This window comes from Sitophilus oryzae, unplaced genomic scaffold, assembly GCF_002938485.1.
Source record: "Sitophilus oryzae breed Bouriz unplaced genomic scaffold, Soryzae_2.0 scaffold_1802_pilon_pilon, whole genome shotgun sequence".
NCBI classification, from domain to species: domain Eukaryota; kingdom Metazoa; phylum Arthropoda; class Insecta; order Coleoptera; family Curculionidae; genus Sitophilus; species Sitophilus oryzae.
In genome coordinates, this window is record NW_022146505.1 from 208,045 (window position 1) to 221,565 (window position 13,521).

The 13,521-nt window shown below is 34.0% G+C and overlaps 1 protein-coding gene and 1 non-coding gene across 2 annotated transcripts in view; one reads left to right on the forward strand and one right to left on the reverse strand.

The window, feature by feature from the left end:
• The window catches only part of LOC115883026 (serine-rich adhesin for platelets-like), a 58,617-nt gene that overhangs the window by 11,451 nt on the left and 33,645 nt on the right, over positions 1 to 13,521 (forward strand). The window contains exons 2-9 of the mRNA XM_030901298.1: positions 5,518 to 5,595; positions 5,897 to 6,173; positions 6,227 to 6,714; positions 6,782 to 6,992; positions 7,038 to 7,827; positions 7,900 to 12,809; positions 12,871 to 13,221; positions 13,282 to 13,493. Coding sequence (XP_030757158.1) covers positions 5,536 to 5,595; positions 5,897 to 6,173; positions 6,227 to 6,714; positions 6,782 to 6,992; positions 7,038 to 7,827; positions 7,900 to 12,809; positions 12,871 to 13,221; positions 13,282 to 13,493 — 7,299 coding nt within the window. The 5' untranslated portion in view covers positions 5,518 to 5,535. The remainder of the gene's footprint in view (positions 1 to 5,517; positions 5,596 to 5,896; positions 6,174 to 6,226; positions 6,715 to 6,781; positions 6,993 to 7,037; positions 7,828 to 7,899; positions 12,810 to 12,870; positions 13,222 to 13,281; positions 13,494 to 13,521) is intronic.
• Positions 12 to 102, reverse strand: Trnay-gua. Its single transcript is given in 2 exon segments — positions 12 to 47; positions 66 to 102. It is a non-coding gene; the product is annotated as a tRNA-Tyr (tRNA).

The following is a 13,521-nucleotide window of genomic DNA, read 5'->3' on the forward strand; positions in this document are numbered from 1 at the left end:
TAAAAAAGTTTTCCTTCGAGCCGGATTTGAACCAGCGACCTATGGATGTCTACTTTTTGATTCCGCTACAGTCCACCGCTCTACCAACTGAGCTATCGAAGGCTTGTGAACTTTTTCGTACTAGCGGTATAACAGTAAAACGAGTAATGAAATTATTTAATTAGATGTTTAAAAATAGGTACAATTTATTAGGACTTTTACGATTTAAGATTATTTTTATTATTTGTCTCATTGCAATAAACAAACACCTCGCAGATCGCCCATTTTTCGATCTTACCATATTTTTCTCTTGGATAAACCAGTTCTCGATCGCCTACAGAAATATGTTGAGTCAGAATCGACATATTTTATTTTATTAAAATATTTTTCTAATAAAATATAAGTAAGTTTATACAATTTTTGCTACTATTTTATCAGATATTTATTTATAAACACATAAATATACAAATATATGTATTATTTCTAAATTTATTTTGTAAATTAAATAAAAGAAAATAGAGAAATTCATGTGAAAAAAGGCAAAAAAAGTTTTATTTAAAAAATCAATCACGTTGAGAGATGTTTACACTCTTGCTAATTTTAATTTAGTTAACTATTCATGAACACACAGCCATATTTACCTAATGAAAAATACAAACTACCAACAAAGTAAATCTACTGACACTAAATCATAAAAATGAAAATATCTAAATAGAAAAATCTTTGTTGGATGGGTAGGCAACCTTAGTAGTATTTTGAAGAGACATTAATGCACGATTGAATATCGGAATAATATACTGGGTGTTCCATTTAAAATAAGAGAGTAACTTGCTTTTAAAGATGACCAAAGTTCAATATTAATTTTGTCTCACCCTGTATAACTTTTTGGGTCAAGTTTTAATTTGATTAAAGTATATTAGTTATTTTAACTACATATTAGGCTATACCGGGAAAATTCCAGTTTAAAAGTATTCTTTATTTTTTGAAAATGTTAAATATGTTAAAAACTTTGCATTTTAGTCATATATTTCTCTATGGAACTTATCTTTATTTTTCTCATAGAATCCGAAAATGGATTAATATATAGGGTGTTCCATTACAAAAACAAAACTTTAATGTGTAACTTTTTTTGGCGATACCCTGTAGAACTCTATATTTTTAAGAAATGCTCCAAATTAGCCTACAGGCACAGAATATCTACAGGTAATCACAAAATTTCATTTCAATAGAAACTTTTCGTTCTTCTTGGAGCCTCCGCTTCGTATGAGAGGCGCCACCCTGTATCTGTACTTACCAAAAAAAAAGTTTTTAATAACTTAGAAAACTACAGGGTGGTGTTAGGTGTTAGTCAAGTGGACAGTGTTGCCAGAATTGAAGGATTTTCTTCAATATGAAGGATTTTACAGTCAAATTTCGTCGATTGAAGGGCTGAAGGATGTTTATCCAAAAATAAGACAATATAAGGTTTCTGGAAGTTTTGCACAATAAATATTGTTAAAATATGTAGTAGGAGTATTTATTGTTTTTCCTACATCTATTTCTTTTCACTTTAATCGTGTTTAATTAAGGATGCCTCAGTTTAAAGCAACGTTGTTTGTCAAAAAGTCCACAATTCGAAAGATTTTAACATTTACCAAAAAATTAATAGATATTACCGTTTTATCTTTCAACGCGTCTTATTACACACAAAACATTGTTCTTGTTGGAAATTTAGGAAAGTATAAACAGGATTAATAATTTTAGAAGAAGCTACATTTTTTATAAAGAATGCAATATCCTCTAAATGTCAATAATAAAACAGTTTTGTGCCTCTTGTAAAGACAATCCGGGCACATACTGTATACATATTTTAATAAAATGGGAATTAATTTTCTACTTTATTATATATGGAATTGTTTTGAAACAAACAGACCCAACCAAAAAGAAATTGAATATTAACCAATTATTTTCAAACAAAGATAAATTATATTCCGCTGGTGCTTTCACCGAAAACGCAATACCCTGTACATACCGTTTCCGAACGCTACCACATGCGAGAGACAACATTGAATATGGTTACATAAGATCGAGATCAGTGCTAACTTGCACCCATATATGGCCATAAGCCTTCTACCCAATTGGGATAAATAGGTTTTGGTTGAAAGTTATATACCATTTTTTTTCTGATTTTGGCGGGGTCGTCGCTGATATTTCAAATTATTTTTGGGACATTGAAAGTAAAAATACACATGTTCAAAAATATGAAGCACTGGATGTTAAATTAAGACTAGATTCTGAAAATTTTAATAGATATTTACTAGGTTTGTTTTGTTTTATAGAAAAGAATTAAAAAGAAGAATTTAATACAATATTACTTTATATCAAAATTAGATTTATCAATTTGTATTCTATCAAATTTATCTGTATTTTTATCAAATATTTATATAATATCTGATAAAAAATCTAAATTATTTATACAGGGTGAGTCTTAAATAAGTGCAAATACATATTTTCTGGGCTGGTAGATCTCGATAAAAAAAAACACACATTTTCTCTTTACCCTTTTTCAAATAAGTCCAAAATAATCTGATGTGGGTAAGTATTTCAAATGAAATTATTTAAAATACCGGGTGTTGCATCGTCGAGCGGGACATAGGAAATCCCATGTAAATTTTAATGGGGTTAATTATTGGCTTCCCTAATTATTTTAGAGAATAGTTCGATTTAGGTTTATTGAAGAGCACTAAAATCCACATTCAAAAGAATAACTTTAGATATTTTTGATTAGCCCGTTTACGAGTTATCACCGATTTCTTTTCAAATATTTCTCCTTTCTTATGGCCCTGTATTTACTTATGAGCACCAGTCAAGGTAAAAGATAACTGTCAAATGAAGTTGTCATTTCAGAAATTTATCTATTTAGTGCTTTATTATTATTATTAAAAACTCATACCTACATCGAAAATATTAGCCATGAATTACACTACCGAAGAAAAAATATTGATGATTAAATGTATTATCAAGGAAATAGTTATCAAAAGGTGTCGGACATGTTTGCTGCTCTCTCCGAATAGACCGATACCTGGAAAATCTACAATCGCAAGGAATATCCAGAGATTTGAGACCAAAGGTACCCTAATAAATAACTGCAGATGTGAAGCAAGACAGGAACAAAGAGAAGATGCAAGAAATGATACCGACTTGGAAGTTTTATTGTGCGTGGAAGAGAACGATGGAAAGATCAGCACAAGGAAACTTGAGGGTGAAATAGGAATAGATCACACTACAGCGTTTCAAATTTTGAAACGACATAAATACTATTCCTTCAAATATGAAAAGCACCAAGAGCTACGAGATGGGGATGAAATACGGCGGCAGGCGTTTTGTTTTGATATGATGGAAAGAGCAAACACGGATAGGGAATTTTTAAAAAACATATGTTTCACTGACGAATGCACGTTTACCTTAAACAATGAACCCAATGTTCAAAATTATCGATATTGGAACAAAGAAAACCAACACAGGTTTGTCGAAACAAGGACGCAATATCCACAGAAAGTAAGTGTTTGGGCAGGGATATTCGGACACAATATTATCGGGTCATTATTTCTTACGCGAAATTTAAATGCAGAATATTATTTGGAACTACTCGAAAATCATATTTTACCTGCTTTACATGATGCCTCTAGGGAAAATCAGGAAGTTTGGAACCAAATGGATATCTGCCCGGCACATAGTACCCTGGCTGTTCGGGAATATTTAGACAATAGTTTTAACGGAAACGTTATTGGCCTAAATCATACAGTAAATTGGCCAGCAAGGTCTCTTGATATTTCGCCAAATGATTTCTTTCTCTGGGGCCATTTAAAAACAGGATATACAAGGATAAAAAATACCCAAATCTAGACGAGTTAAAAATGCTATTTCTGCCGAATGCAATAGAATTTCTGTTTACCGACTAGCGAATGTAAGAAGAGAATTTTATGATCGCCTGGGTTATTGTCTAGCAGTCGATGGAGGAATATTTGAACATCTTCTTAAATCCTACAGTTCCAACAATTTAATAGCCATTATAGCCTCCCTCACATATTGAGATACTCTCTTTATAGTACCCCTAACAAAATTATTTATTTGTAAAATGCTATTAACAAATTAATTTATCATCTTCACAGTATTCTGAGTAATCAACTTACAGTAATGACTATTTTGAAGCCATTTTTCAAGTCTCTATTAAGTGGTAGCATCTCAGTAGAATACTCTAAATTAATTAAAAAATAGCGAAACTCAATAAATATTTTAATATAACTGATAAACAATCTAATTAAGTTATATATAGTTGGGAATAATATTTCGCTAAAATTAACTAATTGACTAATCAAAATGTTAAAATTATAAATAACCCACGCGCCCGTGAAATGCAGCGCCAATCAAAGCTGGTCGTCGCTTAAAAATTCATAAAAATAACCATAAATCAGCCGTAAATGGTAAATATAGTGGTCAGAATTAATAAAGACTAATGTTATTTTAATAAATCCGTTCTCCGGTGTGACATCATGGCGCTGAAAATGTGGGAGTACGTGACAATATAGATTATTATCTATTTTGGAGAACTAGATAAAATTTTCAAATTTTAATAAAATAAAGTAAAAAACGCTTATTATTTTTTTTAATCGTTATTCTTATGTGAAAAGCCATCTTATAATAAAAAATTATGCCAGTTTTTATTTCATTTCGCTATCCTCCCTCAACTTATTTTTTTTACAAAGCGACAAATATGTAAGATGTAAGTTTTATTATTATTTTATTTTAATTTATTAAACAATTATTTTAATTTCCTTAAAATACTGTCGGTCGATCGGCACGCCAATGGAAATTGACCTCAAACGTCTAATCTTTGTACACAACTACATTGTTGCCATCGAGCAGATACCCCTATTTCCTTCTCTATCCATTCTCTCTTGCACTCGTTGATTTTTGCAACCCAATGTGTGATGAAGCTTTAGAGCGTTTTATGAATGGATCATTGTATCTTCCGAGTTTAAATATCTTTGGTTGTATCCATAGAAAAAGCATAATATTTAGCTTATAAAACAATAAACTTTTGATTTCTAACCAAAATTTTTGTTGACGGGTGATAATCAAAGGCCAAAATGACATTCCTCGCAAATTTTGAAGTATAATTAGTGGAAAAGTCAAAAGTTTGTTAACTTCTTCCACTAATTGAAAATTACTACAACTAATTATGACGTTCTGAATGCTTACATTAAAATTAGGCAAACAAACTTCTACGGCTAATTGAAACTACTAATTTATTCCACTAATTGCGAGGTTCTGAATAAAACATAAGCCTTTAAAATTAGTGGTAGTAATGTACTGAACTTTGCAATGACTATTTGTTGATTGCATCAAGTACTTCTTCTATTTCATTAATTTAAATTAATATGCAAGTTAGATATGAGCGTACTAAGATTATGAAAGAATATATAACATATACAAGAAATTTTAGAGAATATTTTGAAATTATGCAGACCATTTTATTAATTATAATATTTTTTTCAGACTTGCAGTGTTTAGGCCATGTCGGCCGAAACTGTAGACGTAGCCAAAGTTCAAGATGAAGAGGTATTGCGAAAAATGGTAACATTACTAATGTCTTCACAACTAATATAGTATGTTAGTAATATTAACAATAATACAATTATTAAACTATAATTTAACCCACCATTTATTTTTTTTAACATTTGCAATTGCATCTAATATGATTCTAAATCCGTAATTAATATTTTAAGAATACACGTCATAATGAAAGAAATCATTTAATTAGCATTGAAATCCATAATAAGTAATAATGTCTAAACCCTGTAGGTTCTCATATATATATTATTAAGAGAATTAATAATTATAAGGAAACTTATTTTGTGTTAAAATATTCTTTCAGTGGCAAGAAACTGACGACTTTGGAAAAAAGAAAGAAATTAGGGCTCACATGTATAAATTAAGGGAAAATCGACTGAAAGATTTCTATAATACTGGAGAAGTAACTAGCGAAGTTCGTAGTAGTACCACAACAGCGCGATCAAGCGAGAATTCATCAAAAACTAACATGTCCACCACTCACGCCGATAACTTAACTGACCAAAGTTACGTTACATTGAAAAGTAAAGAAGTAAGGGATTCAGAAAGCCCTACTAGAGATAACTACAGTAAAACAATTGGTAAGAAAACTTTCTTTATGTTCATTCAATTTCCTCAAGTTTTATAATTACAGCAAAACATCAAGATCAAGGGTGGTCAGTAACGTCATCTAACGAAAAAAGTGCTGATGGGAAAACCCACATTGCTACTCATACCGCTTCAACATGCGGCACTGAAAAAATCGACAACGGTAAAATGGATTACTCTGCTAAATTAGAGGAAAAGACTTCAGTCTTCCAAGATGGAGATGATAAGAACTTTACTAAAGCAGTAGGATCGTCTTCCAGTTCCGTTCTAAAACAAGAAGCTAGCGGCGGAGATGAGCATTCAAATTTCAGATCTTCAACAACTAAATCCTCATCTTCCTCAAAATACGTCTCGGAAAGCAAAAATTCGTTTGAGGATACTCAACAACCTTCATCAACGACAATTATAACGAGGGGCCAAATACCATATTCAATAAATGAGGATAATTTTAAATCTGTAACGCAAAAAACGTACACTACAAATGTTCCGAGTGATTTGAAAAAACACCCAAGCTACCTTGAAGGCAAAACAACGGTAAGATTTTTGAATATCAAGTAATTATTTAGATATTTGATTAACTGTATGCTTATTGTTTTTGTAGGTAACTCAAGAAACAAAAACTTTAGCTGACGGTACAATAGTTACCACTACTCATTATGAAACTAAAGACGGGAATTCGACACAGAGAGCTACCCACAAAAAATACAGCAATATTGGTGCCACAAAAGTTTCAGAACAGAAAGCTTCTTCAAGTAGCTCACACGTTCAATCACGTAGTAGTCATGTGACAAGCGGCTCTAGAGATACTAGAGATACTAGAGATACTAGAGATACTAGAGATACTAGAAATACTAGAGATGACAGGAAAATGGTAGAGTACGTTATCGAGCCAGGAAGTACAGTAGATATTAATGTAAAACAGGTAAACGAATACAACAACTTAGTTAGTGGGAGAGGAAATATTACCAGTCAGCAATCAACGAGAACTTCTAAGGAAACTAGACAGCAAGACTCTAAAGTTAGCGAGAAACAAAGAATTTCTCAACAGGAGATTGACTTAGCTTCTGTGCCGGGGGATACAACTTCTACATCTACTAAAATTACTACAACCCGAACTGTAACAACGGAATCAATTCCACAAGAAAAAACTGATGTAATTTACCAAACAACTAAAACTCACAATATCAACCAAGACCAAAACGTAAATGAATCTAAAAAAGTTTCGAGCAATCAGTTTATCTCAACAGAACGCCAACACGAAATTGATACTCAAAATATCAGACAAGAACACCGAGAACCAGTAGGAGAGGCTCCAACCAAACCGAAATCCCAAGAACAATACAAAGCTCCAAAGCAACCTCAAAATGTAGAACAGTCACCATATAAACAGCCAGAAAAGCGTCAGCCAATTAAACCTGGAAAATCAGAATTAGATCAGAAACCCACACCTACTGAAGGACAATACGATACTACTTATCGTAGTGAATTTACCAACAAGAAGATATCAGTTGAAGTCAGCCCTACCCACGATGCTTTTGCTCGATCACTACGGTCAGTTACCCCAGAAAGAATTGGAAGAAGTACACCTAGGACTGGAAGTAACACTTCACTAAGGAGCAGCCCTGAAAAAATGAGGCATCCTTCAAGGTAGGTTCAATATAGGATTTTTTTTCAATATCTGCATATAAAAGATAATTATTTTACTTTTTGTTTTTATAGATTATCTCCTGATCGTGGAAGATCGCCCAGCCCAAGAAAAACACCAACCAAATTTTCTAGCACCGAAACTGTTACATACAGAACAACTAAGACTTCTCCGAAAACTGTAAATGGAGATGTGTCCAGAACTACAAAATCTGAACATTATAATTCTGATACAATTACCAAACGATCTAAGACACACGTCCAAACAGATACCAGTAATTATAATACGGTAACAAAGGAAAAATATAGACCACGAAGCCCTTCTCCAACGGGCACAACTACAAGTGATTTTGAGTATATCAAAAATGATGAAGATTATTCAAAGATCAATTCGATGTATATTAATACAGTGGATAAAAAATCAACTGAAACTGTACGCCCCAGTACCCTAGAAATAAATAGAAAAACTAAAAAAGTTACTGAAAGGTCACCTACATCGCCATTACCAGACTTATCCAGTACGAAAAAGTCACCTGTTAAGGAATCGCCAAGATCACCAACCAAGCAATCAACTCCTTCTGACAGGCCAAAACTTGTCAGAACAGATACATATGAGGAACGAGTCAAAGAAATCCTAGGAATAAATAACAATCAAGAAACCCGTAGAAGTAGTTTGGAAAGGAATTCTTTAAAGAGAAGCTCCCTAAGGGAAAGCTCAACTAGGACATATAGCAGTGATGATGTGGTAGACAGGTTGTACAGGAATAAAACAAGCTCGACTAAGGAAACATCTAAACATGACAAAATTACGTCAGAAACAAAAGACACGCGAAAATCGCCTCAAAAGGATTTATCGAAATCATATCCGGAAAGCAAAATATCCCCAAAATCAAAACCAAAATCTGAGTCTCCGGTTAGAAAATCTCCTACAAAGAAAGGGCCTGGAATTGGCGAATTTCCTTCTCAGGTTAGAAAATCTCCACAAAAAGAACCACTTGGCCCTTATCCAGAAAGAAAATCTCCTACTAAGTCAGTACCAAGCGTTAGCGAATTTCCGTCACAGGTCAGAAGAGCTCCAGAAAGAGCTCATTTAGAACCATACCCTGAAAGGAAATCTCCTACAAAGTCAGTGCCAAGCGTTAGCGAGTTTCCTTCACAGATTAGAAGATCGCCAGGAAAAGAACCTTTGGAACCTTACCCAGAAAGGAAATCTCCTACCAAGTCAGTACCTGGTGTCAGTGAGTTCCCTTCGCAAGTTAGAAGGTCTCCAGAGAGAGAACCTTTGGAACCTTTCCCAGAAAGAAAATCTCCTACAAAGTCAGTACCAAGTGTTTGTGAGTTTCCTTCACAAATCAGGCGGTCTCCAGAGAAAGTACCTTTGGAACCCTACCCAGAAAGAAAATCTCCTACTAAATCAGTGCCTAATGTGAGTGAATTTCCTTCTCAAGTCAGAAAATCTTCAGAAAAAGCACCTTTGGAACCGTATCCTGAAAGAAAGTCTCCTACAAAGTCAGTTCCGAGTGTTAGCGAGTTTCCGTCACAGATTAGAAGATCGCCTGATAGAATTCCTTTAGAACCCTATCCAGAAAGAAAATCACCTACAAAGTCGGTGCCTACTATTAATGAGTTCCCTTCTCAGATCAGAAAATCCCCAGAAAGGACATCTTTGGAACCTTACCCGGAAAAAAAGTCTCCAACCAAATCAGTGCCAAGTGTCAGTGAGTTTCCTTCGCAGATTAGAAGATCTCCAGAAAGAGAATACTTGGAACCCTATCCAGAAAAGAAATTACCTACAAAATCAGTTCCTAGTATTAATGAGTTCCCATCTCAGATAAGAAGATCTCCCGAAAGGGAACCTTTGGAGCCTTATCCAGAAAGGAAGTCTCCTACCAAGTCTGTACCGAGCGTTAGTGAGTTTCCATCACAAGTGAGAAAATCCCCAGAAAGAGCACCTTTGGAACCTTACCCGGAAAGAAAGTCTTCAGAAAAATCAGTGCCAAGTGTCAGTGAGTTTCCTTCACAGATTAGAATATCTCCAGAAAGAGAACCCTTGGAACCGTTTCCAGAAAAGAGGTTATCTACAAAGTCAGTACCTAGTATTAATGAGTTCCCATCTCAGATACGAAAATCTCCCGAAAGGGAACCTTTGGAACCTTACCCAGAAAGAAAGTCCCCTACCAAATCTGTACCTAGCGTTAGTGAGTTCCCCTCACATGTTAGAAAATCACCAGAAAGGGTACCTTTGGAACCATATCCAGAAAGAAGAACTCCTACAACATCAGCTCCTACTCTTAGCGAGTTCCCTTTACAAACTAAAAAATCACCTAAAGAGAAAATTCCCACTGTGTCAAAAGTATCGAAAATACCAAGTAAAACCATATCAAAAGATAAATCTTCAACCGATGAGGAGGTTCATGAAGATGTCGAAGAAAAATTCTTTCAGACATTGGAAACCAGAAAACCTGTTGAGGAGCCTGTAGTTGAGAGAAAAATATTTAGTCAGCTTTGCAGAGGGGATGAAATAAAATCAATCAACAAAAAAGAAGCGACACAAAAACTGATTGAAAGTGAGATATTGGATAACGAGAAAAAACAATCTAGAGTCCAAAATAAAATACCTACTAAGAAAATTACCGAAAAAAGAACAGAAAAAAAATCTTCTGTAATAATATCCGACAAGAAATTTACTGATACGAATAAGACAAGAAAACAACCAGAAAGCAATACTACTTCCGAAGACGAAACAGATGTTATTGAAACTACTTATAATAAAGAGAAAAAAACTCAAAGAAAAACAACTGAAAATGTTTCCAGACGAACAAACGAAAATTTGAAGCAGGAGAAACTATTGAATGGTGATAAAAAAATTGTCACAAAAACTACAAGCGATACAACCAAATATATTAATAAAGATTTTACAAAGGAAAAACCAACTATTAAGAAGACCCCAACTAGTAAGGTGACAGAATTTGTGTCAATTACCACTAAAGTAACAAAGAATGAACCAAAAACAATCTCCTACGCATCCACCCCTAAAAAGAAACCCCAAACAATATATAAAGTAGAAAAAACAAAGTTTATTGGAGGAACAGAATATCAAGACAAATTTTCAAATAAAATCAAAAAGGAGCCTCTGAACAAAACGACAAAGGTTATAACAAAAGTGACCTTAAAAGATATAGAAAAAGAAAACTTGCAAGAAGATAAATCTGTTCATTTGAGAACAAATAGAGTTGATGACACCGTTACTAAAAAGAAAGTAAGTAAAACTATATTACTAAATGGGGATACTCCAAAAGGTAAACCAAAGGAGTTGCCAACTCGACAACCTCTTACAAAAAAAGCAGTTGTCAATATAAAGCCACAAGAAAAGAGCCCAGTAACGAAATCTAATATAACAACTAAATATACTACAACTGTAAGGAAAACAGTAAATGGAACTACACCTACCAAGAAAACCGATACAACAATTCCTAAGAGTAAATCAACCCCAACTCAGCAACCTAAAACAACAACAAATAAACCTAAATCAAAATTCCCTAAATCTAAACCTTCCGATGATGCTTCCTCTGACAGTGAAGAGAGTTCAACTGTTGAAAGTATTGAAGGCTCATTTATTGATCTGACAAGCGATCAAAGTTATCTAAGCCAAATTAATGAACAACTGCGAAGAGAGAGTATAACAACTACAAAAACGTTTGCTTCCGATGAAGATGTTGTAGATCGTGAATTTGTTGTTAACCTGCAAAGATCTAAATCTTCCAGAGAACCTACACCTGATAGATTATGTCCTAGACCTTTAACCAGTGATGAAGAAGAAGAAGTAAGTCCTGTAAGATACCCTGACCAAATAAGTGAACCGGACGATGGAAGCTTAAGAAGAAAACCTAAGAAATTATCTGACATTCCAATTTTCGAATCGGAAGATACGAACGATTTTACAAGGATAACCGAAGTTACGGATATTAAGAAAAAAATATCTGAAGTGGACAAGGTGGAAGAAACTGACGAAAGTCTCCTCAGTATTGATAAGAAAATTAATAAGTTCCTGAGTACAGCTGACAAAACGAAGAAAGAACCTGTTAATAAAGCACCACAAGTGAACAGAATAAGTGTCGAGATTTCTGACGATTTAAAATCCGACGAATGCCTTTTGAGTGTTTCTGATAAAGTCAGCAAGTTTATTAGCACAGCTGAGCAGCTCACATCTCAAAAACTTCCAGGAAGAACACCGAGTTCTAAAATATATGACGGGGTTAATGTAAACATCCAGAAAAAAGTGGAGGAATTTAAATCTTCCGTAGAGGAATCTAACAAATCGAAACAGCCGAGCCAAGCTACAAAAAGAACAAGGCCAGACTTATCCCAAGTCGATGACGAACTGAAAGAAGATGAATGCTTATTAAGCGTTTCAGACAAAGTTACCAAATTCATTTCTACTGCAGAGCAGTTGGCTAACAGTACAAAGCCTGTAAGTTTGTTAAAAATCACTATAAAACCAAAAACAAACGACGAAGAAACTAAACCTGATAGAAAATCACCTACTAAGGATGTTCATTTTGAGAGACAACAAACCTATACTCGTAGATCATCGTCTGTATCACCCGAGAGATTGAAGTCTCCTTCACCAAGTCGAAGTACACCAACTAGAAGACAATCCGATCAGTATGCAAGTATTTCTACTACCGAAGTAACAGACGAAATTTACAGAACTAAAAACAGAGATGTGCCTCGCGTAGGATCTCCAGAAGATGGAAAAACTATCTTGAGCACGAGTGGACGTCTTAGAAGTACAGAAAGTATTAAAAGGGCTAAAGCTTTGTTTGAGAATGGTGGAGTGGAAAAAAACAAACCAAAACAAATAGATATTTTGAAAAGACCATCAGTTTTTGATGAAAGAACGAAGAAGCATGAGTCAAGGACAACATCTACAAGTATTAAAAATCGTGAAGAAACTATCAGGAAATCTTCTATTCAGGAATCAGGTATTATTTTTCATTTTAAAAGAGTTTGGAAATATTTAATAATGGTGTTTTGTTTATTTAGAAAACTTGCGATCATCCAAACTAGTTGAGACAGCAACAAGAAGATCACAATCACCATTGAAATCACCGGAGCGTTATAAATCACCCGAAAAAATAGAAAGGTCGTCCAAACTGGTTGAAACAACAATAAGAAGATCGCAGTCACCACAAAAATCACCGGAACGACCAAAATCTCCTGAAAAAATTGAAATAACCCGGTTTAGAGCTAGCTCCCCTGAAAAAATTCCAGAAATAATTACAACGGAACCTAGAAGTCGCGAAACATCTCCAGAGGATGATACACCGCATTATATGAAACCATTGGACAGAAGCTTACGACTGAAAAGTCCACATAGAGACAGTGTTAATCAAGGTAGTACTTCTAAGATAAAAAAAAATGACAGGTCTATTTAGTATTATTTGTTTTTTTTAGTAAACAGACAATCTCAAACATATGATCAGGCAGATTCCAGGCAAACTAAATTTGGTGTCACCTTAAGGAGAACAGATTCTCAAAAAAATACAAAAGCTACCGATAATGTATCTAGTACTTTAAAACAAAGAAGCAGTAGTACAGTTTTTGAAAAAACAATTACTGAGGAAGAAATTGAAGAAATTTTTGATCTGGAAATTCTAGAGGAGTTGGTAAGACTGTTTGGGTCTTTCAGTAAAT